The 26,543-nt window shown below is 41.6% G+C and overlaps 1 protein-coding gene across 1 annotated transcript in view; it reads right to left on the bottom strand.

Annotated features, from left to right (window-relative positions):
• Positions 1-625: 625 nt before the first annotated feature.
• Positions 626-26,543, bottom strand: part of MAPKAPK3 (MAPK activated protein kinase 3) — a gene marked incomplete at both ends in the record, with an annotated part of 48,162 nt that continues 22,244 nt past the window's right edge. The window contains 9 exons of the mRNA XM_082004728.1: positions 626-784; positions 2,291-2,371; positions 5,049-5,134; positions 7,163-7,287; positions 7,467-7,542; positions 9,034-9,160; positions 10,794-10,873; positions 13,039-13,103; positions 13,943-14,082. Coding sequence (XP_081860854.1) covers positions 626-784; positions 2,291-2,371; positions 5,049-5,134; positions 7,163-7,287; positions 7,467-7,542; positions 9,034-9,160; positions 10,794-10,873; positions 13,039-13,103; positions 13,943-14,082 — 939 coding nt within the window. The remainder of the gene's footprint in view (positions 785-2,290; positions 2,372-5,048; positions 5,135-7,162; positions 7,288-7,466; positions 7,543-9,033; positions 9,161-10,793; positions 10,874-13,038; positions 13,104-13,942; positions 14,083-26,543) is intronic.

The following is a 26,543-nucleotide window of genomic DNA, read 5'->3' as shown; positions in this document are numbered from 1 at the left end:
ATGTACGGATGCTTTTTCCTGTAACAGGAATAACTCTCTACTGTTTAGGTGATATTCTGTAACTATAGGAGGCAAGTTTGGAAATATTATCTATTATCAATTCTAACATGAAATGCTGTCCAGGTGCATCCATTCTAGAACTGCACCTGTGCTACTCATATAAAGAGCAGTGACATTTTTCTCCTTTCTCAGTACTCATGTTTGAACTACTACAACACTCCTAGCAGAACACTTGGCATTTTTGCTATTCCCGAGTTTAAAACGGTAGCAGAAGTTACTCTTGTAGATGGCTGTTAAAGCCTCAGTGTATTAGTATGCTGAGACTGCCTGCTGTTCTCTCCTCTTGTCTGATACAGTTAAAGCCAAAACAAAAACCCGTAACATTTCTGGTATTTCCTGTACCTTCCCTGGCAATATGCAACAGAATCGTGTCATATACATTAGCCTTTAAAAGGAAAGCCCTGATTCAAGTTATAAAAATGCAATCTTTCACACTGCTCCCTCTTTGCAGGGTAGCTTCTTCACGGTCTCATAGCCTTTGTGATACCATGTGAGTTGATCATACCGATTTTAAATTTTTCCTTTTAACTTTTACCCTCCACCCACTGGTCCTTGGCTTCTCTTCTCATTGGTTATTGCACCCTGGGGCTGCAGAAGAGGTGCCCGCCTGCTTCTGCTTCTTACGGCGTTTGTTCAAGAGGCGGTTGTTGGATGTTTTCAAGTCTTTGATTTTCACCTGATCATAGTCGACCCTCATGGTAGCCAAAGCACTAGTCATCTCCTCCTGTAACCAAGGAAGCAATTTATTGAAAACCCCGAGGCAGAGAGCACACAGCCACCCCACACTACTGCCAGGAGATGAATGTACAAGAAGAACCCTCTGTTACACTGCGGCCAGAAATAGCTGAGCCCTTTCTGCTGCACTGGACTATGACTAAAGGCTTCGTTCTACCCATGGAGCCATTCAGGAGGAACTATTCACACAGTGTTTCATACATGAGCATGCAGGACCACACTCCACTGGCCTAAATTCCACCATGTCCCTACGCCAGCATTTCTTACTGGCTGGCTCTGGGCCTTCACCAGCTACTGAGCCTGGGCTTCTTATACCAGACTCAGAGTGCTGCTTTTCTTGCTCTGTTACCAAAGTAGGTTAGCAGGAACTAGAATAAAGACTCCACACAAAGTTTTTAAAAAGTATACACTTCAAATTAACATGCTTCCTTAGTTTGAATTAATGTTAAGTGCAGGCAAATTTTAAACTTTTAGTAAGGCTTTGAGCAAAAATCTGCTTAAGTAAACGAATGTCTATGCATTTAGGTCAGGAAAGTAGAAATTATTAAATATTATGGGAATGCCGGTGGCCCAAGGGAATACCTCTGGGACCTACACAAAGCACAAGTATAAGAAGTTCTCAGAAACATGGAAATGAAGAAGGCTAAGTGAAACTATCTGTTTGATCTCTTTGACTCAGGAGGCAAATGTTGCCTAGGTCCTATGAAATTTTACCATTACAATGGTTCAACAGCCGAGACAATACATCAGTAATGTAAATAAAATCAGTAATCAGTAAAATACACTACAGGAATGTTGCAATTATCAAAATGCCAAGCATTGTAAGTGCAAATAATTCAGAATTAATTGTAAAAGCATGCCAACCTGATAAAGGCCAGCAGGAAAGGGTTAAAGCTTGCAAACAACTTTTAGTCTGCCCTATTGTTTCTCTTTGCAGGAAGTATTCAACTGTCATCAGTACAAACAGTAGGTGAGGCACCTGGTTAGATTAAGGGAAAGACAGATATATTTTTATCTCCCCTCACCAAACGTCGCAACAAGACAAGGCTAAGGTTATTTAATGTTGTTTTACAATACAGGAACTGAGTAGAAAACCAGAACGCAGCTCAACCCTCCCACCCCATTCCCCTGCGTTTTCACTATATTCTTCACTTCACTGTAATGAACTTCAAGCTCCCTCAACACTGACCCGTCTCTGTGGTTACATACAGTGGCCCAGCAGGTAGCATCATTAATAACTTTGATCATAAACACCTTCTTTGTTGGTATTTGGCAGAGCTGTAAGGCTGTTGGATGAAGCTCAAATAGCTTTCTTTTTTAAACAGTTATCATATACACTACTGTTCTAACCAGGACTGTTTATGCTTCCCTTAATTAACATCATTGTATTCAAAATAGCCATAATCTCCAAGGAAATAAGCATACGCAGAGAAACCAGCCCATCCAATCTCTTATCAGACTTGTCTTCAAGAAATCTGAACAACAATTGACTCACTTTAACTTCATCCCAGTGGTCTTTATCCTCTTGCAGGACCCGTGCAGTATGAAGAGGAGTTGGTGGCACTGACATTGATCTCTGAGTAAAAGGAAAAACACCAAAAGAAGCGGTCTGCAAAATCACATTTAGGAAGTGACTGCTTGCTCTTCTATGTGTACGAAGGGCATAAAAGTTTATCTAGTGTCCTTCAGTGGCCCTCACTATTCATGCTTTGAATCCCTCCACAAGCTAATTCATGTGTGAGGTAGAAAAGGACCATAGTCCCCACATGACAGTATCTTTAAAGAACAAAAGGAGAGAGAAATCAGTGCTGAGTTTGTTTAACTCTGCTCCCTTCCAGTCCAGCCAATAATTCTGTGTTGGATAGATTTATATGTACATTTTAGATTTTAACTGTCATTTCACTATTCATTAGTCAATGCTTTAAAGTGGTTAATTTGACCTTTATCTTCTAGGATTTGTCATAGGAGAAATTTTCTTGTACATATACATTAACTGAGATTACCAGTTTATCAGATTATAAGTGTGCCCCCAAGAGGAAATTATACTATTATTCAGAGTAAGGCACAGTCCAGAACACAGTGCATCGCTTGAGATGCTCTTCCACATAAAATGGAGATCTACACTCACCTGCCATGAAATATCAGTAGATACTTTAAATTAGAGTAAGGTACAATTTCTAAAGCACAAAGCACAGTTCCCTAGCTAAATTCAGCAAGAATCATAACATTTCTTGCCAGTCCATAACCCAAACTATAAACTCATATTCTATCTCCCTTCTGCTTTCTACCTAAACTCGCCATCTCCTGCTGTGGCATCCTACGCCAGACACAGCTGCATGTCAACAAAGTCTAAGGAGTTCCTGTATATGTCATTGCTTATACTCCACCGAGCTAACAGCAGCACTGCAGTAGTTACAGAAGTGGAAGCAGAAATCATGACGCCTGCATCCTCTGAGAAGGACCCCAGCTGGCCAGGGTATAGTTTTATCAAGTACAGCTGGGAGGAGGGAAATGGAAAACCAGCAGACTGGCTTTAGTGGTGTTCCTGAGCAGGTGTTGAAGGCGCCCTCCTATCTCCTGTGAGCGACTTCTTGTTAAATAAAACTTATCTACAAGTTAACTAGAGGATTATGTGCTGCACCTAAACTGACATTTTTTGCATAGTCCACAATAATACTTTTGCCATCCATCTAATTAATTAAAAAAAAAAAAAAAAAGAGGTGAGACAAATACCTTCCCCTCCACTGCTTGTGCAAGGCATCTCCCCATACATGTTTTCCCACTTAGGGATTTAGGAAAAGAACACAGACAATCACCATGTTGGTCTTTCCCACTCCCTCCCTTTGCCTGATAGGAACAATAGGTTCCAGCAGAAAAAAATGCCAATCTGCAGCTCCTAGAGCATTCTTCCAGGAATGGTATTCTAGCACAGCTCCTTGGTGCAGCAGTCTATAGACCTTGTCTGTAATCTCCTCCTTATTAATTGGTTATATGCATATTTCAAGTAACATGTGTCGCTGTAGGTGGTAGCTTCCTTAGCTATTAGGCACTCATTCTGTGAAATTCATTGCCTGCTGACTTCTGGAACACCTCCTTCTTGGCTCTTCAAACACTTTAAGCTGGAGGTATTTATTCTGAACAGTGACTACATTTTCATTTGGTTAAAAAAGACTTAGAAACATTGTCCAGGTTCTGCTGCAGTTCTACAGAGTCTTTGTAACCTTAATTTCTCAGCTTTTGCAACTCTAAATGAAGACATCTATCTGCTTCATCAGGATGTTATACAGCTACGTTTCTATATAATTCTAAGCACTTTCAGATCTTCAAACAGGCATTATAGAATCACTGACTGTTAGTCATGCCTCTGTTTCTGCTCCTTCCTCTGAGGATCAGCATAGACAGAGAAAGTACTATAAGATAATAGGGCATTCTACAGTACAAGTGATTCTGTTCCTGGCTGATGATTTTTTGGGCAGCAGGAACATGACTGGTGTCCTTTTAGGCACAAATGTGAGAAGTATAATCTATTATTTTAAATGACATCTACAGAGCAGAGATGATATCCTGAAACTCAGCCTGATAACTCCTGGGATTCTTGTCTCTTGTTTGAAATAATTAATATTGTATAATTAGAGGGTTTTTTCCTTTTCCCTGAGAAGTATTTTTTAAGGAAAAGTAAATTCAACCAAGTCATACAATGAAACCTGAACTGGGACCATTAATAGCTCTGTGTACCACTCTATCTGTCAATCTCTGACAGGGCACTAAGCCGAGACCCTTGCTCCTCCCACACATTTATGAACTTTGCCAAGGACGAAAATTCCCACTAAGCATAGGACTGTGTTCACACTAACACAGCTATGCACAGTGGTGCCCGAGACCACTAATAATAGCTCTCTTTAAATCCTGCACCAATGACGTAACTACATACAGTTTATTTTTATATTTTTAAAGAGTAACACATGCATATGCTGCAGAGCCAACAGCAACTGCCTGCTTGCAGAAGATACAGATACATTCAGCTTTTGCTTTCAAGGACGCTCTTGTGGGTGTCTCTCTTTGTGTGTCCTCTGGTAACACCAAGAGCAATTGTGGTTCTATGGGCAGGTGACCCTCTGTGGAGGACACAGTAGGTTAATTAAGTTATTAACAGTAATCATCATCCTTCCCTTGCTGTGCTATGTGGAGCAACATGTAAGTTCTGCATGTAAGAATTCATCTTGCTCCCTTGTAAAATGAGATATGAAACTCACGTTAATCCAAGGGTGATTCATAAATTGAGAAACTGTCATCCTCTCTGTTGGGTCAGTCTTCAGTAAATGGCGAATCAGTTGTTTGGCTGAAAAACAGGACCAACACGGCATGTTGTAGTCTACTACTGCATTCCCAAATAACCTTGAGAATACAAAGACCTGCTGAATGAAGAGAGATAATTTTGCAGAACTCAAAACACCTACCTATTGCTGTTACCATGTTAAGAAGCTGTGTACAGTGTGGTAGGTTATTATGTTTAAAGAGACAGAACATGAAAAGATCCAAAACAAGAGGCAAGAAGGAAAGACAAAGGATTGGGGATTCCATCTACGCTATCTACATCACCAAACCAACTGTTTTGAAAGCGAGAATGTGAGAAAAAGAGAAACATAGGAACAGAAAGCTGCCAAGCTGCCTGTCTGAAAGATGGCGACAAGCTTGGCATTATGGGCTGAATGAATGCATAAGCTGATATTTTGAGAAAACTTGCATAGGCTGTGGAAAAAAAAAAGACAACAATAAACTTTTCTTCAACAACTGGGACACCACTAAAAGGACAACTAAGTCAAAGAAATGGATTGCACAAAAAGGCTTTGTAGCAGCTTTCCGCGAACATGGCATCTGCCAAAGCAAGAGCACTAAGTAACTGAGATATGAGATGATAAGAATCCGGACAAGAGTTTCATTAATGCGGGCAGAGAGACAGGAAACACTACATCCAAGTGATGTTATTCAGAAAGACTTAAACATAACTTCCTTGGGGGAACCTAGAAAGACTTGAATAGAATAGAACTCTATGAATAAGAGTTCTCTTTTAGAAACATTGAATGCAAGGTGACTAAATGCTTGTAAGAAGCTGCCAGAAGTACAAATTGAGACTTTAGTTTGTCAAGAAAGGCTGCAAAAGGAGGTTTACAGAAGAGATTACCTAGACTCTAAAATGTACAAGGAAACAAAAAGAGCGGACCACAAACAGAGCCCATTAAGATGATTACAGGAAGCTGGTGGAGAATTTGGAGGAAGCCTCTATAGATGATGCAATGAAGGAATGATTAAAGAAAACCATGACAAGAACAGTATAAAGGAGGGCAAAAAGAAGCAGTCTGCTGAAGGTACCTGATCAGCCTAAAAGAATGCACATAAACTAGCTGATCTTAATAGTTTCAAAGGTAGAGGGCACCTGTCTTCATTAAGGCAAGCATACAGAAACCCTACAGATTTTCCAAGCGAATGTTCCGCCACCAAGCTCCCCATGCATTTTTATAACTGCTGTAATATGAACAAGACCCAAGGCAAAAAAAAAATTAGGTAAAATATCTTCTGTGCTGATGTTCAATAGACCATGCTGCACACACAGCCATGAGATCCCACGAGCGGTAAAAGCATCTCAGATCGCAGTATTATCCAATAGTTTGTTATTGCTAAAGAGCAGACAATAATGGGATGGTAGCAAAAGCAGTATAAAAGGCTTGTTAGAAAAAGACCTGTGCTCAGAGGTTGCTAACCTTTCTCTCTAATATGATGGGCAGGTGAGACCTCCAGCTTATGAGAAGGAATCAAAACCAGACACTTTCAGGACACTGGTTTGAGACCATCCAGGTCACACATGAACAGCAGCAGCTTTTGGTCAATGACTTATACAAAATAAACTGTTGACCTTGATTTAAGTGGTGGCGGCAAGTTCCCACATCACAAAAAGCTAGCATGAAAACTTGCCATCCTTGCTGGCTGTATCACCAAGAAGGGCAAAGACTGAATGAGTTCTTAAGACAGTTTGCCTTTCTTCCAACTCAGCTTGCATTGCAGCTGTTGTGGAAGTCTCCTTTCTCAGGATTAAAGACTTTTGTTTCCAGAGGGTTTAATCTTGGCATTCACTAGCGCTAGCTGGAATTTGAAAGAAAGTTTTCAGTAGTCATTTACTTTCTGTAGTACTTAGGTTGCTGGCTAGTGCCCGAGTTCCCAGTCGTTCTCTGTATCACCTTACAAAAAATTAATTTAAATTCTAAAAAAAAGGGAAACAAAAAGTAAGACAGGTTTTTAGAAATAGTCTCTTGGAAGCACTCTAGCACTGCACACCATTCACATACTCATTAGTAGCAGTGAGCATTGTTACCTTCCTCTGATACTTCAGCCCACTCTGGATTGGGAAACCCGTATTGCCCCATCCGAATTCTTCTCTTCATCCCTGGAGAAATGGCTTGACCAGTGTTTGAGTAGAATGGCGGGAACCCACACAGGCTGTAAGAGTGGACAAAAGAGTTCTTATAACTAGGGAAGTCCTGTCACCTCTTAAAAAGTCCCATACAAGCTTATATTCTTCTGCAGGTTACATGATCCTAGTGACTAATTACTTTTAAGTGCAGATTTAACAAGATGCGTCCTTTTCCCATCCATCAAGCCTCTTTACAAATACTTACAGAATATATGTGATGACACCCAACGACCACATGTCACATGATTTGTCATACTTCTCAGGACCAAGGACTTCTGGAGCTGAAGAAGATTAAAAACAGAAATTACAGAGTACCAGATTTTTTCTTTCACCTTCATTACCGTACAAGTAACAGCACACTTCAGCAGCAAATATTGGAGGCATTAAGAAAATGCAACTCATGGCAGGAACTGGGCAGTATTTTCTATTGACAAATTCCTAAACACACCTAATGTTGCTTTAAAAAGGAGGAATGAAGCTGGCAAAATGCCCCACTCTTCACCTTAGTGTCTCTTTGCTCAAGAAAGTACTAAGATTACAGAAAAGCAGAAGGAGCTATCGCTAAACGTGTACAAGAAGACACTGCACTGAAAGAGGCAGGACCATATGTTCCAGAAATCAGAACAGAAAGGACCTACTTGAGCTGTGATAAAATTTTGAACGGTACCTAGATGGACTGTGTAGCTCCAACAACTACAGAGCAATGTATTTTTCTTTGCCCTCTGGAGCATTATATTTTTTCACTAAGTAATAAAATTAGAGAGATACATTTAGAGGGGATTTTTTTTTTTCCTGGGGCAGTTGAACTGGCAGGGAGCTTGATTTTGTAAGGAAAATTATTCTCTAAACATATGAGCAATCATGCTGCTTTATAAAAAGGTGTTGAGATGGGAAATGTCAGCCTGTTTATATACAAATATAAAGGCATAAAAACATATATGCATAAATTCCTTAGTTTTATCACTAATCCCAGCTCACAAAAATATTGAAGAAAGTATGAGAAAAAAATATTGCTATCATAATTCTCTGCCAACAATGAGTAATGGTATCTTTCAATGCAAAAAAACTTCAAAAACTTACATCATAGAAGAGAACTAATTCTTCCAAAAAATTACGCCCTTTTTCCTCCAAAGAAATTCCAAGCGCAGACTGCCTCAGTCATACCATATGGTGAATGACTATTAACTCAAAGACCAGAAGGGATGTACTCTAAAATGAGTGCATACTGTGGCATTCATTACACAGTGCTCTGTCTCTGGACAAAATGCAGGCAAAAATTCAGCTGTGATTAAGTCACTTTCATCTTTCATTACCAATTCCTCCACTTGCCAGCTTTAAGAAGCTTTACAAGCTGAGTGAATACTCTCCCTGTTCTCTTTTATTGCATTAGTTAAACTAAGGGAGGTTTTGCAAGGCAACACCCAAATAATCATGAAGCTGAGTTCACATTATGAATTTTATTGCATCATTCAGCAGAGACATGAGGATTACTTCAAGTGTAATCAGAAGCAACATGTTCTCTCTCCTTGATGCTCATTTGCAGCCCCTGTTAAGGCTGTTTCCTCTGCAAACCAAGGAAGAAAGCAGGAGCACTGAACTGTACTGGAATCAGACTAGGTTTGGGTTGGATGCCAGTTTAAATTCTGCAGGCTACCTCTTTGCATTACAACGACAATAGAAGATTTGCCATCCATTCCTGCAGTCCACAGGCCCACTATAAGGGGAGGGATGACAGACTGAAACACAAAAGAAATGCATCTTGCATAACTTACCCACATAATAAGGAGTGTAACAGGGGGTCTGCAGCGCATTTTGTACAGTGGTTTCTTTGGCAAAGCCGAAGTCTGTGAGTTTGAGTACAGTATCCTTCTCTTTAGATGTGTAAAGCAAGTTTTCAGGCTGAAAGGCCGCCAAGAAAAAGGATATGTTGGACAATAAAGAGATGTCTCTAATGCAGTGAAAGGTCAAACCATTCCTGCTTGCCTGCATCACCACCAGCATCTGGGTCGTCTTACTTCTCTCACATCCCCATCACACCATGCAGAAAGTTCCCTCCCAACATATAGCATTTTTGCGCACGCTAAGGATCAACATCCTTCTCAACATGGTATTTAGGAGAGCAAATCACAAGACACTCATCAGGTCCAATGGGCATAAAATCTGTCTTCTTGAACCTCTCCCTAGTTCACTGCACTTACCAGGATTGTTCGGTCTGATCAACACCAGACACCCTGTGTCTCCTGAAACCTGAGTTAATTCCACTCTTGCTCCACACTCCATAAAAGCTCTCCAAAACCAGAAGTGGCACAGAGGGAAGTACAAGCTCTTGTGCACAAGAACAGGGACAACAGCACATCTCCACAATCTGCAATTGTTTAAACTTGTTTGTTAGCTTCTCAGTCATAAGGAAGCTATGCCCTCTCTCATGCTAGTGTTTAAGGACATACAGAAGAAGAGAGGGCTTGAAAGAAAACAGTATTTAGGATCTATTAGGCAATTTGAACCATTTCTATGTTAGTTCGCTGAGTGTGCGTAGGTGATGTTTGGGCCTAAGCGCTTCAGTTTCTGCGCTGGTGATAGGCAAGGGCACATAGCTCCACAAAAGTGAATAGCTTTTTAGTCTCTGAGCTGTTAACTCATTCTCCAGTTCCTACCTAAGAACCCTCAAACATATCCCTTAGTTATACCAAGCAATGGCAGTTCTCCCTCCAGCTAAACACACAGAAGCATCTGTAGAAAATTCACAATCTCAGAACTGTGGAATCAATCAGATGCCTCAGTCTATCATTATGTGACCTGCTCTCCAGCACACTCCATCACACTGCCATATCGCTGCGCTAGAAATGCCTTGGTGCAGCTATCTTGTCTTTGGTTATGCTGCACGCTTTACAGAATGAAAACAAAATACAATACTCCAAACCCTGTCAAACCTCTACAACAAGATTTGGGTACAAACTTTAGATAATAAAGTACACTGTTCCACACGTTAGTTAACGGAGATCTTCCCATTTTCCCAAATATTTACGTATATTATTAATGTGGGTTGGATGCATGGAATCAGTATTATTCCTCCCATATATATAGTTTCTCCTGTTTCTGAAGAGGGTTTTGGTGTTTGTTTGGGGTTTTTTGGTTTGTTTGGAGGGGGGGTTAGGCAAGTATGATTCTCAAAACAACCGTAATTGGCAAAGACTGTACATAGAGGTATAGCATCTAGTATAAGTTCACTGCAGGCAGTGTTATTTTCTTGTTAATTAACTGGATTGCAAGTTGGTAATACCTCTTTAATTAACGACCTGACTATCACCAGATTCTTCTGCATTCTGTACAAGTGGAAGGCGTTAGCACACATGAGTATTCTGACTTTTGACTAGTTGCAAACTAGTTATGAACAGACCCCTTCTCACACTGGCAGAGGAACAGAAACAATTTGACCATCTGATTGTACACCTAGTTCCACTTAACCACCACTGCCCATTTATTTTTCTGCTTCATGCTCTTTTCTCCCTGCCCACACACCTTCAGGCCTCACCTTGACGTCTCTATGGGCAATGTTCATTGAATGCAGATACTGGATGGCTGTTCCGATGTCTCTCATTATTTCAGAGGCCTCTACAAATACAATTTTAGAAAAAGGTCACATTAACATTCCCACTGTAACTCAGGGACATGCCTGGGGATGCTTATGACTTATAAAAAGCTTGCTGGAATACAGGCCTAGCATCAAGACTAGAAAACCTAAAATTAGCTGTAACAGCTGTGTTTTGGTTTTGCAGGCAACCATACCCCCCAATTCCACGGCTGCTCAGCCCCCCTCCTGAGCAGGCACTGCAACTCAATAGTTGAGACTCCTGCTTTTTATGAGCTTGTAAATTTGTGCTTTAATTTGCTCACCAGAAAAGCAGTAAGAGCAGAGCAGGTAGGCAAGCAACATGAAAGACTGTGGAGAAAGGAGCCCCAACCAGGACATGTCCCTGATTGCTCAGGACATGTCCTTGGCTGTCCGAAGCAGAAGTTTAACTTTCAGCTTCTAGTCCAGGGGTAATAGGAGGATCTAACAGATCTTCTAAAAATAGAACAACATAACAATATAGTAATTTTAAGATAGGTCACATCTTCATTTGTCACTGTCTTTACAAGTTTTTCCTCAGGAGAAACAAAATCAACAGTTCTATCCTGCAAAGCCCAGACTGCCACCTTTGAAATAATATGTTTCTAAAATTTAACATATCCCCAGTGGGAAATTCTAGTGGCTGGTGAGCTGCCTTGCAAGAGCAGTACTCGTGAAGTCTGGAAGAGTTCAGTTACACAGGGAGAGGTTTCAGAGCAGGGAGGAGTGACATTCCCATTGTACCAAGTGAGTATTATATTACATCTCCATTGACAGGGAAACAGAATTAGCAACTTCAACCTGATCCTCTGTTTTCTGCGTAGGTAGAAAGCTCAGCTGCAGTAGTGAGAGAGAAAGTAGAAATTATTGTACTGTAACCTGGAATCCTTGAGGATGGCTTGAGATTGAAATTACACAATCTCAGGCAAAAGGACAATCAGAAGGCAGAAACACTCACCTTCTTTGGGGATAGTCTTGCATAACCACCCTCCTTTCTGGCCTGGGCCAAAAACCCTGGCTCCTAATGGGAGGTTGTGACTGACATATGAACTGTTCCCCAGTGAACATGGGGAATCCAGTGGAACAGGGCTCATTTATCTCAGGAAAGAATGAAGGTGGTTTTTTGTTTAACACTTCCAGATGATTTCCAAGTAAGCATTTAGAATATTATACAATGGTATGTTTTTAGCAGAGTGGAGTCACTAATGATCATGGAACCAGTTTCCCTCCCGGAATCTTGTATTTCAGAGAGGAACAAATAAAGTTCCTGAAAATGCTTGTTTTCCCAACGTGAGTCTAATTCCACTGAAAGGATTCATCCCAGGCTAGGAAACAAAGGATCATGGGAACAAAAAAAGCCTGGCCTCTCTACCAGACTTGCAAAAGAGTCACAGTAATTTACAAGTTCAGGTGTAATTTTTTTTCTTCTTCTAATCATTTTGTCAGGATGCTAGTTACAAACACTAACATTTTTACTCCTGAGCAGAAACAAGCTCTTGTCTGTTGTGGATGGGCAAGGAGAACTACAGTCAAGCACACACGTAGTACTCTGCAAATAATAAATAGCAAAGACAATAAAAACGGCAAGACCGTTCTATTGCAAGCTCTGTCACTGACTCATAGCAGGTGTTTAAACTTGCACATAGTCCCTTACCATAGATAAGCAGGCTTGTTTACAGTGCGGCTAATAACACTTCCTTCCAAGTAGTACTCTAAAACCCTTGAATAAGAAATGTTTCATCAAATGTGATTTGCTCGTTATACTCATCACCTAACAGTATAGCTGTGCACAGTGATGCTGCTTGAGGGACAGCCAGAAGAGAAATCACAGTAGGAGCTGTGTTGATCATGTTAGCGGTGATCTGGCGGGAGACCAGGGACTAGAATAACAGAGGCTGCAGTGCTTCAGAAATGAAGCACTGAGCACATTTGTATAAGGAATTTTCCTCTAAACATTCCACGTTGTGCCTGAACTTGGCCAATTCTGGTAATTGCTGATTTTCAGGAACTTTTAAAAATAACTGTTTAATATAGAGTTGGATAGAAAAAAAAACTACAAACAAAAATAAAATAAAAGAAAAATTCCTGTACAGGAACTAAGCAAAGTGATAGAGAAAGGGAGAAGCAATCTTTCACAAACTTTAAAATTAAACTTGTGATTTTTCACCTCTCTCAGTGAAAGCTTGATCTCCTCTCTCCTGGATCCTGCTAAACAGCTCTCCTCCCTCCATGCTGAAACAAAGAACACAAAAAACCCCACCTTATATGAACAGAAAAGATCAAATTAACACCTGACTGTGCATCCACATAATCGCATAGAACCATGGCAGGAACAGATTAGAAGAGATTACAGGCTGCCTCCTATGCCAATGCTTCCTCAACATCACACTCACTTGAATCAATGCACAAAGCCATTCTCATATGGAATAATTAGAAAACAAAACAAGACCAAGGAGTTTTGATGCTTTCAGTTTAACGTACCCTATCACAAGGGACACGACACACATGGTTGGGAAGTCAGATATGCTGGCACTGGGAAGCTGACAGTAATCTGGTTTTATGTAAGGGTTGAGGATAGAGAAAAAAGAAAGAAGGAAACAAAGATACTGAAAAGGATTATTAATTTTTCCCCAGTGAAGAAGACAATAACTGTGGATCAAGGAGAGAACAGGAAAAGTTAGAGTCAAAGTAGTAGCAAAAAGGATCATGTCAGATCATAGGATTTATACCTGAAGTTGGAAGCCAATCACAAGGAAAGTGCATCATATTTGTAAAGACATACCTTTCAAGATTGTATTAATTAGTCAGTGCTTTAATGAGGACAATCATCATGGAGTACAAGGGGAAAATTACTTTCTGGTTAAGGTTCCTCATTCTTCCATCGTACGGGTTGTCTGGAGCAGCTATACATTTCCCTGCCACTTCCATAAAGACAACAGAAGGTTTGCTCTGCAAACTTAAATCATGCTGCTGAGAAAGCTCACCTAACTCTCATCTAAGCCAACACATTCTCCCACTCCCTCCAGCTCCCAATGAGCAATGCTTGGTGGGGGGCTGCTGCTGGTCCATACCATTCCATGACAATGAGGAGGCATCTCTTCCCATGATGTATATTCTCATAAACATCCAGGACATGGACAATGTGGGGACACCCTGATGCTCGCCAATGATACTCGACTTCCTGACGGGCTTTTGGGTTGTCATACAGGAGCTGAAAAGAAATAGGAGAGAGCAATGTCAGTGAGCCAGCATCATTCTGCCTTAAACTGGCACCTACATGCATTTCAGCTCAAAGATGGTGGCAAAGGCTACTCTTAGCACTTTGTCCTGCCAAAGAATGCCAATCCATCACAAGAGTTTCACCACCTCTGGGCTGTCCAACTTCCTAGATTGAGGAATACAGAAGCAACTGGTCCCTTGCAACTGGAAAGACCTTGAGTGGCAGTGAGGAGAAATTTTGAATCTGAGATGGAGACAGACCTATCTCACCCACCTCTGGATGGGAAACAGCATTTTTTTTTCCCTACTTGTTTGCAGTACTTGCAAACAGAGGAGAATCCCTCTGCTAAGACAATAACCCTCCCACCCGCCCCTCAGCTGCTGCAAGAAAAGACATTTAGGTGCAGTGCAAATCCTTAAAATTCAGTGAGCTTTAAAATAATAATGACTTTCACACTGACTCTGAATGTGCTTCTTAAATACTACACAAATTTCTGACCCCATCAGGGTCAGAAAGGGACCTTTGACTATCTAGATGCTTGAACTTCTTGCTCTGTCACGTGGAAGGCCACTTTATTTTAAAGGTGCTAATCTCTAGCAGGGAGGCAAGAGCTCATCTTTCATGATCCTGCAACGTTGTAATGTGTCCCTTCCCGTTTGACGAACTGCTCTGTGTCAGACTCTGCGACTGAGCTTCTGTGCAACAGGGGCACATTGCTGAATCAGGCTTTTACCTCCTCTGCCTTGTCTCTCTAGACGCCACTAACACTTCGTGACAGAGACCCTTTACTGCACATTTATACGATTCCTACACAATACTTTATGCCCTATAGTAATAATCATTGTAATGATGGAGCAGCAACAAAACTGATGCTATATAAAACATTGTCAAATGCATTGAAACTGAATAAAACTAAGCAAAGAGCAATCACCTCTGATCTATTCACCTTAGAAAAGGACTACAATAACTGCATGAGAACTGTTTTCAAACAGGCAAACGAAAAGTATCATTGTGACACTATTAGGCTTAGCCTGAAGCTCTTCTCACTCATGTTTGCTCTCAGGTCCCAGCCAAAACACCACTGCATGATAACTGCCGAAAACAAGTATTACCATGTAACCTGTCATTAGGGACCTATGAATCAGCCCAAGAAAATGAGATTGCTTTTTCCATCCAGTTGCCAAGCTAAGGTACAAATGGTGTCACAGGCACCTCAGTATGGGGAAATGCATGATTTAAAGGTCACAGGAAGCAAGTCGCAATTTCTGGTTTCTTTATTGACTTCAATACAGACAATTTGCATCACTGGAAAAAATGCTTACACTTCTTTGCTGCTTCAACATCCTTTTCAGCAAAGCAGACACAGTGACATGGCAGGAAAGACCTTTAACACCTTATGAAATGCTGGGGAAGTGCTTGGGAACCACTGGATAGAAGGCAAGAGGCTTCTCCTCTTTTTCATGCTGGAAACAGGAAAAGGGTAACAAGTACTCCTCTGCAGAGCGCACATTTTTGTATTTTTGTGAAGGAGAGAGGTTGCAGGAGGGGATGAGTGGCCTCAGGAGAGCTGCTGGCTCCTTCGCTGAATGGGCAGGCAGCCTCACCACCATGACCACCCTGCAGGCTGCCTCAGCTCCGCTCCAAAGGCTCCAGCATGACACCAGGTTTTCAGCCCTGCAGGGAGCTGAAGAAGCTTTCTTGCCAAGTTCAATGCCCTTGCAACCAACCTACTTCTTCCACAGCTGTCATTCTGCACCCAAAGCACACCCTTTTGAGATCACTAACTATCCGCCTCTTCCTTCCTGCTCCAGCCTGGCTATGGCCTGATTTCCAACACAAGTAACTTACTAAAGAAAGAGATGGCTCCATTTTGGACAAAAAGCCCATTAGCGAGTCCAAGTGTAGTTGCTTTACTTCTTTCAGGCATCAGCCCATTCAGTGGCTTTTCCTTCACAGCCACTGTGTTCTAGCTCAGTGGGACTGTCTATCAGCATTTTCCCCTCTGCCCTTCTGAGTTTGGGCTGTTGCCTGGAGGTCTCTTTAAAAAGTTCATTAAATCACACGTGCAACAGTAAAGCCCAAACACCCTCAGGACTAACCAGACCATTTAGAAAAGCATTACAGGATTTACTGCTTGGATATTACTGGATTGATGCCACTTCTGAGCAGGACACTTCAAAAACCTTCTCACCCATCCTGTGTTACTAATTAGACATAACCATTCTCTTTACTAATGTTAACTGCACTATAATTTGTGTATCTTGTGCTTGCACAGTGTGCAGAGATGCTGTTTCTCATGTTTGTACCAAGTGCTTATGAAAATTGTTTCACTGAATTGAATTCTCACTCTCTAAAGAGCTTTTACAAGGCATTTTGATACACACAAGAATGTTGCAGTTTTTCTCCACCCCTATGAGCAAGTTTCCTACACTACTTAGTGCCAAGCTTGAATGTACTTATGTCAAGATGACACCTGAAGAAGCAGAGAAAAGGAAATGCAAAAATAAAGAGCAGATACAGATACCATGCAACATCCAATATATCAACCAACTGTCAACCTTTGGATTTCTCCTTATGAGCCTTAAAAATAAATTTTTTCCTTATGTCTAAAGCTGGAAGCCATAACTATACCTTTTAAGACATCTTAGAGATGCAGACACCTGTAAAATGAAAGCCAGGCAGGGTTCAAAGCACCAGTTTGTACAAAATTTAGGTGAAGATTTAGAAACACAGACTGAAATTCTAGCCCCATGGTTAAACTTAACAAACTTGTAAAAAAACATAAAAGGACGTTCTGCCATCTTACTGAGCCTGAAGAGAGACTGTATGCCCCATTCCTGGAAGCATTCCAGATCAGCAACCTGATCTAGTTGAAGATGTGCCTGCTCACTGCTGGGGGGCTGGACTATGTGGCCTTTAAAGGTCTCTTCCAACACAAAGATTCTATGATTCTATTGCTGCAATAGCTTTGATAAGACTATGACCAGGTTCCCCTGACATTCTACAGAAGTGCAGAGGTAGTTGTGAACAAACCCAGAGTTTCAGATAAGTTTTCCAGCACTGCTGGTTCACCCTAGTTTGCGGTAAGAGCAGCTTTGTCAAACTGAATCAGCTCAAGAAGCCCCCAGTCATCCCGTCATCCCCCTAGAGCTCCCACACAGTTCAGCTGAGTCACAGCCCACACGATGGGCTGTGGGCAGGATCATGAACCAACCTAACTTCAAAACAAGACAAACCCAAGAAACATGCCCCATCTCCCAATTTTTCATGATGCCAGATCAGTGATCTAATGCACAACAGCCTTTCGATAACAGCGAGGGGATGCCCACGTTTGTGGTCAGGCAATGCAGTTTGGAAGAGGTGGTGCAGTAGAAAACTGTATTTTTGCTGGAGCTCAGCATTACCGAACCACTGCCTAAAAGAAGCAGATGAAGCAAGTATTAACAGTTATTCACAGGGAGATCCCCAAAAACAGAGGTGATGGAAAGCAAGAAACTACAAGAGCTCTAGAGCCCTAACCCCTAGTGATTCACACATTTCTTTTCAATATCTGAAAAAGCTGGAGAAGGAAGGGAGTGGTGGTGGTGGAGGGATGCCTGAACTCTAAATTCTGGGGTAATGGTCTAACTCAGGTTAGCAAGCACCTGCAAAACAAACCAAATTCTGAACTGCAGCTTGGAAGACCAGCTCTGTGAAATTTCTCCCTGTGCAGAATTTCTTGCTAGAAAAAAAAATGGAGACTAAAAAGTGACACAGTATCTTCTAACTGCTTTTCCATCGATTCGGTGTTGTGTAAGCAAGGAAGGATGGCAGGAACCCTCATACCTTAATGGCCTGATCTATACAGGAAACAGCCTTCTAAGGACTCCAGGGAGCAGCAAGCGATTTTTCTGGACTCTGAAATGGTAACAACAGAGGGAGAAGATATCCATGGGCACAGGTATGAAACAGGCTGAGGACAGGAAGCAATGACTTCTTCGGGACTTTCTCTTTAATATGCACTAGCAGATTACAGAGATTACTATTACATCTGCTATCTGTTCACGACATAGGGGATTAACATCCCCACATATGCTTTTTTATTTATTTTAAACTTCAGCAATTCCTCCTAGTTCCAAACCATTGTGCTGCTTGGATTATAACTGCTACAGGCTCAGTTCTCACCTACTGCACATGCCACGTTAAAGCAGCATCTGATACTGTAAGCCTCTCTCATTTACTTGCACCAATTTCAGAATCTGAACTCTCCTTCAACAGACAATCAATTTTAAAATCTTTATGCTGTTTTCCTCACAGGAAGGCTTCCCATTATTAAAACAGAAATGGGACCAGCAGAAACTTTCAGTCCTATGGATCCTCAGTATGTAATGCTGATATATAGGCACTTAAATACAGCTTTATTTATTTTTCTGGCTGGGGAAAAAAAAGTGTCTGCTCAGTCATAGTGGGTAAATGTCTAATTTCTTTTGCTTTCTTTCCTCTTTGCATGTAGCTGTTAGAAAAACGCTGAATCCTATAAATAAGCCTTGGAATCTAAATTCAAGCTGATGCACAGAACTAACACCATTTGCTGCAGAGCAGCTCTTCCAGTTGTTCTTCATTCAAGAGGGGTTGATGGCAAAAGGAGGCTTGGATAATGTTTCTTTCATCTCCTCCCTCTATGCTACAAAAAGAAGAGGGGGAATAAACAAAAAAGACCTGTCACTATGGTTTTGGACATTCTGTCTTTTATTACATCCTGATTATTTGCACTACATCTATTAATCCAATGTTATCAATCTTCATCTGTTTCCAGATCTCTTCATAAAGAATAAAGCCATCCTTTGTGTTAGAACACTAAAGGAATTGAAATTATCCAGGTTTTATTCTTCTTCGTGCATCAGCACTGCCTGTCAGTCAAGCTGCAGCAAGAAGCATGTGTCTTTTTGCAATGGCAGTCCAGCAAGCAGGGAAATCCACACATGCAAATCTCAAAGAAAGCATTGTATTTTTTCTCAAAATCAAAAATAGAACACATTTCTGCTCAAATTATTTAGTACTGAAGCTTCAGTCTACAGACAAGGGATTAAACCAGAGCAGGCACAGGTAGTGGGTCATCACTAAATCTTTCACTCTTCTGCTTTTACTTCAAAACCAGCTTAGGCTACTGGAAATTAAATCTGTTTGGAGGCTTCATTGAAACAAACTTTCATCCCGATTCCTGCAGAGCTGTCCAAGTTGTTACCACAGTTGGCATTAACCAGCATCTCCATCAGTGTTCAGGTAGACAGCCAGTCCCAGTGGTGGGCTTCTCCAAGCAATAACAGTCAGCAATAACAGCCAAGTAGCACTATTTTCCAACACTCCTGTCTGTGCTATCTCATCCTTTCACTCAGCCTACTGAGTATCAGGGTTTTACTGTCTGCACTGAGGGACCCTTCTCACCCACCTCTTCTCTCCACCTTTCAATGTCTACTCAAATTATCCTTTGAAATGGCAAAAGCTACCACAGATCTTTGGTATCTGGCCAGCATAAGCGAGAATGAAGAGGACTCAGAGAGGACTGACTTGCATGTGGCGTCAGAGTCACACTCTGAAACCAATTTGCTGCTGACACACAGGGCTTCAAATCTCTTAATCACATGTTTTAAGGAGAAAACAAGAAAAAGAGTAGAATGGACAAAGAGAAAAAGAACAGGTTAACAGAGTTTTGTAAGAGTTTGCACACTGGACGTACAGAAAATCCGCTGAAGAATTTAGCTCTCCAAGCACTCCTGCTTCTCCATCCCCAGCGAGCACACACCACATAAATATCATTTTGCTCTAAGCCTCTCTCCTACAATGTATCAACTAGGTCTCAAAAATAATTTTGGTGTGGTTCTGAATTTTATTTATTGTAGCAGTATTCAAATCACCACTAGGCACTCAATATGACTCTACAACCTGAGGTAAATAAACGAGACATACCACTATTAATTCTCTAATTACAGATGCATCTAGCCATTCACTCTGCAAAGGTCAACTCTTCTCGTTCATAAATGTTAGTAGACATATGGCAAATACAACTGAAATGGCAAAGCAGTATGCCAGTATACATTTCAAAGGTACCCCCTTGCACATGCGAGGTTAGCATAAAAGGCAGGTACAAAACCGAGAAAAAAAATGCCCATGAAGAAAAGCTACCCTCCTAATAAATACTCTGATAAAGTTATGTGAATCTAGTTGAACTGCAGTGCCAAAAGTATGCAATTGTACATTCAATACTATGGGGTATAAATAGATTTAAATAAAAAGCATGCTATGCATTTTGCTACAACCATAAGATTACTTTCCATTTTAATACTGCGCTTGCTCTGCTGCGTGGATGGAAAAATAATTCTTACTGGCACCTTAAGACTCCAGTTATACTCAGTTGTGACAGGCTACAAACCAGCTACATGTGGCTTCTATTTTATTCAAAGTATTGCAACAGTATTTTAAAAGAAAAATAAATCACCAACAGCTACTAACATGCTGTTTGTTACCAGACAAGAACATCCTCAAATGCTTGTTTATACAAGGCAGCATAGAGATCAGCTCCTCTCTCTACCTCCTGCTTATGACAACTTCTACCACAAAATGCTGCTGTTTAGCCAGCACCGACAACTGCATTCAATTCCTGCAGTCAATATTCAGCATCTGGGGACACCTGCTGCAAAGCCCTTTCTGAAACCCAGACACACTACAAAACATCCTTTCTTTCCTCAATTCTTTAATACGCACATTATGACCTCCTGAAATGAAACAAGCTTGGGAAGTGCTGTAGGGGTCTTTCCACCCTTCATTTTAAAACCTCTTTCTCCAGAAATAGGCAGAAACACAGGATGCATAAGTGAGCCACAGGATTTGTATTCACACTTCCAATATCTGATCTTTGGTCTGTAGGACCTTGATAGGGCTTTGCTCAGTGCCGAGATACTCTTCACCATCAAAACCATTGTCTCTTTCCTCAATGCCTGCAAGCACACAGAACAGGACACCCGGCAGCCATGGCACCTAAACCGCAGGATGTTTAGCCTGACATGCCAACATTGCTCTGCCTATACCGTACTCAGGTTACCAGCATAATGCCAAATTTTCCTAAACCTCATATGGCATAAATACCTTTGATAAATTTGGATTCCAATTAAAATAAAATAATCTGTAGCTCTACCACCATTTTTACTCTTCCTAAATTTGAGTTGAAGAAAAGGAAATCTAAAATCCCAGCTGAAAATGATGACACTTTTTACTTTATAGTTTCACTCTAGTGCCTGGTATGAGGTTTGCCTTTGAAAAGGAAAAGAAAAAAGAGGGGAAAAAAACCTCAACAAAAACTTCACTCCTGCCAGCTATGAGTTCATAAATTCTGATAACAAGGATTCAGGTGACTCTGCTTCAGTAATTCATACCTCTCAATCCTTGGCTGGTCAAAAGTAATAGAGCTTGCTTGTGAAACTTTGCTGTTTAAGAAAATTCTAGCAGTCCCAAATACCATGGCACCTCCTCAGATAACGAGCCCATCAGACTCTCCCTCTGCTTTGACTTTAGCTACTCATAGAACACTAAAATAAATTCAGGACCATAATCTTGATCTTCTAGGTGTCTAACACTTTTATAGACTTCAATCAAAGCATATAAAAGATCACTTAAAACTTTGAGACATCTATTATGGCCAACAGTTTGGCTTCCCTGCCATAGCGAAATTTCCCACAATGAGGATAGATCTTGCCTGTAACAGGAGTCAGAGCTGTTTGGGGGCCCAATCTGAGACTGACACACAGATTTCCGCAAGAACTATGGCCATCACAAAAAACTCTCCCATTTGTTTTTTTAAGTGCCAGTTGTATTTCCTTACCTTTTACTTTCTCCTGTGCAGTGACTGTGATGCAGCAATACCTCCAAAAAAACATACTATCACTTTTCATGGTCATGAAATGGGATGGAATGTGTGTCTGCCAGGATGTGACCCTCTCACACACTTCCCAATATTGACAGTCACTGTTTCTAAATTCCATTTTAACTACCCCTAACACCCCTCCCCAATGATATGACATTTTTGTCATATCTATAGTCTTACACTTTTGTTTTTCTTAAAAAAAAAAACAACCACCAAAACAACCACACAAAACCTCCCAACATACCTAATTACTCTAGTAGTAATAGCCATTGCACTCTACACACACTTTCCACAAGAAGTGGACAGCAAACATCACAGACGTTATTCAGAGTGCTTACTGCTCATTTCAGTGCTAACAGCCATGAAACCCACCTGTACAGCTGTGTGGGACAGCAGGACAATGATACCCAGATTAGCGAGACATGGCACACCTTTGTTGGAGCAGAATGTGGCAGAAGGCACAGACCAGAAAAAAAGCAGTACTGATAAGATCTAAGTCTTATGTTCCCGTTCCTAGTCTTCACGCTAATAAGCGGTATCAAAATTAACACAGAAGTGATAATACTGAACAAGGAAGAAGCAAAAATTAGCAACATGTTTAATCTCATTAACCACAGATAACAGTGGCTCCAAGAGGAACCCGTGCTACCCCCCAGCCTTTCTCCGTTTCTTGCATGTGTGACTACAGTGATGAAGATTAAATTACTCAAGAACTCCCAGGAAGGATGTGACATCCTTCCCTAGTACACAGAGGGTCTTCAGGGTGGATGCTGGATTCATGCTGTAGGCACTTCCCATGCATCTGTCTTTTTACTCCACTCTGCACTCCAGCCCCACTTTTTGACAGTTAACACTTCTTGTTGAAAAGCAAGATAGCACGTCTATTGGTAGGTCCAAAGTGAAGCTACAATGTAAAATTTTCCCCAGGCAGCAGGGAAATGTCCACTCCCAACACAGGTGGGAACACACTTCAATACAGTAAGGTACAATATCATGGGAGCACAACAGCTGGCAGGACCATGTTATAAACCAGATCCTTGAAGTGATCCAAGTTAAGAATAACTCAAAAAAAAAAACCCCAAAAACCAACAGGGGAAGAGGAGGAGTGAGGGGAAAAGGAGTGTTGTGTTACTGGGTTTTTTATATAAGTTCAGTGATCCGGTTTATAATGCAATCCAGCAAACAGTCCTATCAGCATAACTACAGGAACAGAGAACTGAAGTGCAGAATCAGAAAGCAAGAGAACCAACTTCATCCCATGTTTACATCCCAATCACACCCCACTCATCCTGTAACTCCCCCACAACTGCAGCTATGTTCTCCTCTACAGCCCCATCACTTGGTAGCAGAATTCATAATGAAGATACCGTCCTCTTATACCACCACCCACATACCTAAACTCCCTTTAAGCTGACTTCCCCTTCCATTCCACATGAATTCAAGATTGTCATCCATGCATGCAAAGCTTGGCACCATGCCACTCCAGGCCAGTTATTTCTCATATATTGCTGTTTTTCCTCTTCTTTCACATTTCCTTTCTCTACACCCACATTTGTGCTTTCTGTCACATAACCTACCAGGCCAAGCAGTCTCCCTCTCTTCTCTTGCACCGTCTACCTCAAGTATTACTAAGTTATCCAAACACAAGAACCCAGAAATAAGCAAAGAACTCTCAAATCTTCCTTCTCTCATTCCACAAGGCTCATCTACTTCTTTTAAGCATTACCTTAAGGGAACGTTTGCTAAACCCCAGACACCAGTGGCACTGAGAGCAACTGTACCTCACATCCCTCACAGAAGAGATACTGAGATTTCACCCAGTTCTTGGGAATCTAACTGGAATGACTCTGGCCAGTGTAATGTCAAACACTCACTCCTGAAAGCTGTCACATGTGGGAACTTGACTTGTCTTCAAAAATAAAACAAAGCCCAGAAGTCTTCAGCAAGGACATCTGTAAGATTTCCCTCGTGCTTCAAATCACAGCTATATATGTCTTCACACTCACATTTGTGCAAGCTCTGCTGTTGGCATTTTCAAGCCATTTCAAATTCTGTATCTAAGTCACAACTTAGTAGCTAGCTTGGTGGTTGATGGTTTAAAGGTCCATCAGGCATGAAGATACCTGGAACTGCTTATTGTGTACAGCAAAGATATGACAGAGAATGGCGTGACTGTGAATGGAAACAAAATCATGCAGCATTCAGCAGAGGCTAGAAATGCAAAGGAAGCCATTAAGAGGAAAGTAAATTGCTCTCCCAAGAATTCTTTTGCTTATTTTGTCTGAATATATATTCTAAAGCTAAGTAAACTATTATATAGGAAAGGAAAGAAAAGAAATAAACTGAGGGAAGGGGGTATTCAACAGATGGAGTCAACATAAGCAAGTGACAGTGCAGTAAAACCATTATTTATGTTGCAATTCTCACTGATTGATTTTGCTCGGTGCACTAGCTTAGCCACCCAGGGTTACAGCTCTGCTTTGCCAGAACTGCATCAGAATCCAGCAATCAAAAACATTACTCTTCTCCTGAGCCCCACAGCACATGCCTGGAGCAGCTAATGCCCTACAGCACTCATACTTGATTAAGTGGTCTTTAATATCCAGGATGCTGGAAAACACACACTTCTTAGAACACAACTGGGAGCTGCAAGTTCATACACAGCCTAACAGTCCTTCCCAGTTCTTTTCAGAAACCTTCAAGAAACACCATGCAACTGCCTTTAAGGAAGATTCCCTCACCACATAAATGCCCCATCCTTCTAATCTAAGCCCTTCCTAAATCACTGCTCCTTCATCCAAATCTGTTTGGTTATTTGCCCAGCCCATCCAGGTTCCCACCCTAGCTGGCCGAGCACCAAACCCCCAGAGGCTCTCCTTCAACAACCAAGAACTTCTGCTAGCCCCTGACGAGTCACTGCTCCCAGCTACCCTGGGCAAGCAGACTTTACTTCCCCCAAGCTCCAGAGGGCAGGAACATCCCTCCATTTTGCTGCCCACTTTATTTCCATTGTTAGCCACCTAGCCTCCCTCTAAAGATTTTCCCTATACCACGATATGCTGTGGAATGGGAGGCAGGAGCAGAGAGCTCCCTCCCCAACATCCATGTTCCATTTCTCTAACAGATGTTAGGGAGAACTGCCTCACATTCCCTGCACCAGATGACAGAAAGCAGTCAGACACAACAAAGGTAGAACAGAGCAGCTTAAATGGAAGGGTGGGGTTTTTTGCCAAAATCAAGCGCATTTCCTTCACATTCCTGAATAGATTTCCTCTCCACTCCTGCATTGTGTTGGCTGCCCCATGACTACACACTAAAAAGAAGAGGAAGAAGTTCCCAAGAATATTTGGAAGTTTAATGTTTTGATGTCTCATCTAAAGCGGCACCATGCTAAGGACTACACAGGGGTCAGAAAAATGAGATGTAGCAAAAGCACTGCTGAACAAAAGTCACTCCAGGAATTTAAATCCTCTCCATCTTTCCAAGCTGAAACATACATCCATTTCCCTCTCTTAAGACACTGTCTTTTCCCCCCACCATTCCCTGCAGCAGTACCTGCTTGTAGTACACTGCAACACTGGCTCATTTCCACAAATCAGCATGCCTGGAAGAGAGAAGTCTGGCCTTGAGGAACTGAGAGGAGGGACTGAGAAAGCTGGGGCAATGGAGAAAAGGGACTTAGAAGATCTTTCTGGCCTGAAGTCATCTGCTCGATTCCAACTAACATGCTTGAAGCAGCTGCCCCATGAAAAGTGTTAATGACTTCTGAGGTGATGATTTCACAAAAGCCATGTGCCATCCAGTATCATTCTCTTAGACGTGACACATCAGGGAATCAGGAAAACATACCCGCACTAAAGCCACGTTAACAGAGAAACAGATTGTCTGAGCTGTGCAGCTGCTGGTCTCTGAACAGAGCTGATTCAACACTTCACAGCAGGCAGTGGCAAGGGGAGAAGGCACTCAGCCATGATGCTCTTCCCATCGGTCGGGAAGACAGATCCCCAAGTGGAGACAGGAAGGGTAAGCGAAATTTGCAGATTTCAAACACCATGCAGCACTCCCCAAGAGCTGGATGATACCTGCTTAATATGCAGGATTTTGTCCAAGACCTGTCAGGTGGTGGTAATTTCAACTTTTCCTCGGTTAATCCTTCTCCCATCAACAAAAATGCTTATGTATTTATTTATATATGGCCACACAAACACTTTACCAAGCAGTGGACACTTTGAAAACCTTTAGAAACCATCTCTTGGTTTGTCTTCACCACTTGATCATCATGTCTCCTAAGATGAAGGAAGGGGTTATTTGCCCAAATTCACAGGCACACTTGCGACCCTCCTGCCTCCCATTAGTTATAAGGGCTACTCACAACCAGCAAGAAACCAGCTCTGAAGAGCACCCCAACATTCCTACCACCGCAAGCTTCTTGACTCTCTTTGCTCTGTTTTGGGTGGAGAAGGAGAATCCCTGAAGGTCTGGTGAAAGAACATCTTCTCATCATACAACTATGCAGTACAAGCTCAACCGGGTCAAATGCGATCACTTTCAAAAC

The sequence above is a fragment of the Phaethon aethereus genome (genome assembly GCF_964289735.1).
Source record: "Phaethon aethereus genome assembly, chromosome: 11".
In the NCBI taxonomy this organism is placed as follows: Eukaryota; Metazoa; Chordata; class Aves; order Phaethontiformes; family Phaethontidae; genus Phaethon; species Phaethon aethereus.
The sequence above is the reverse complement of the archived record's forward strand: the minus strand, read 5'-3'. Positions and strand labels throughout refer to the sequence as shown.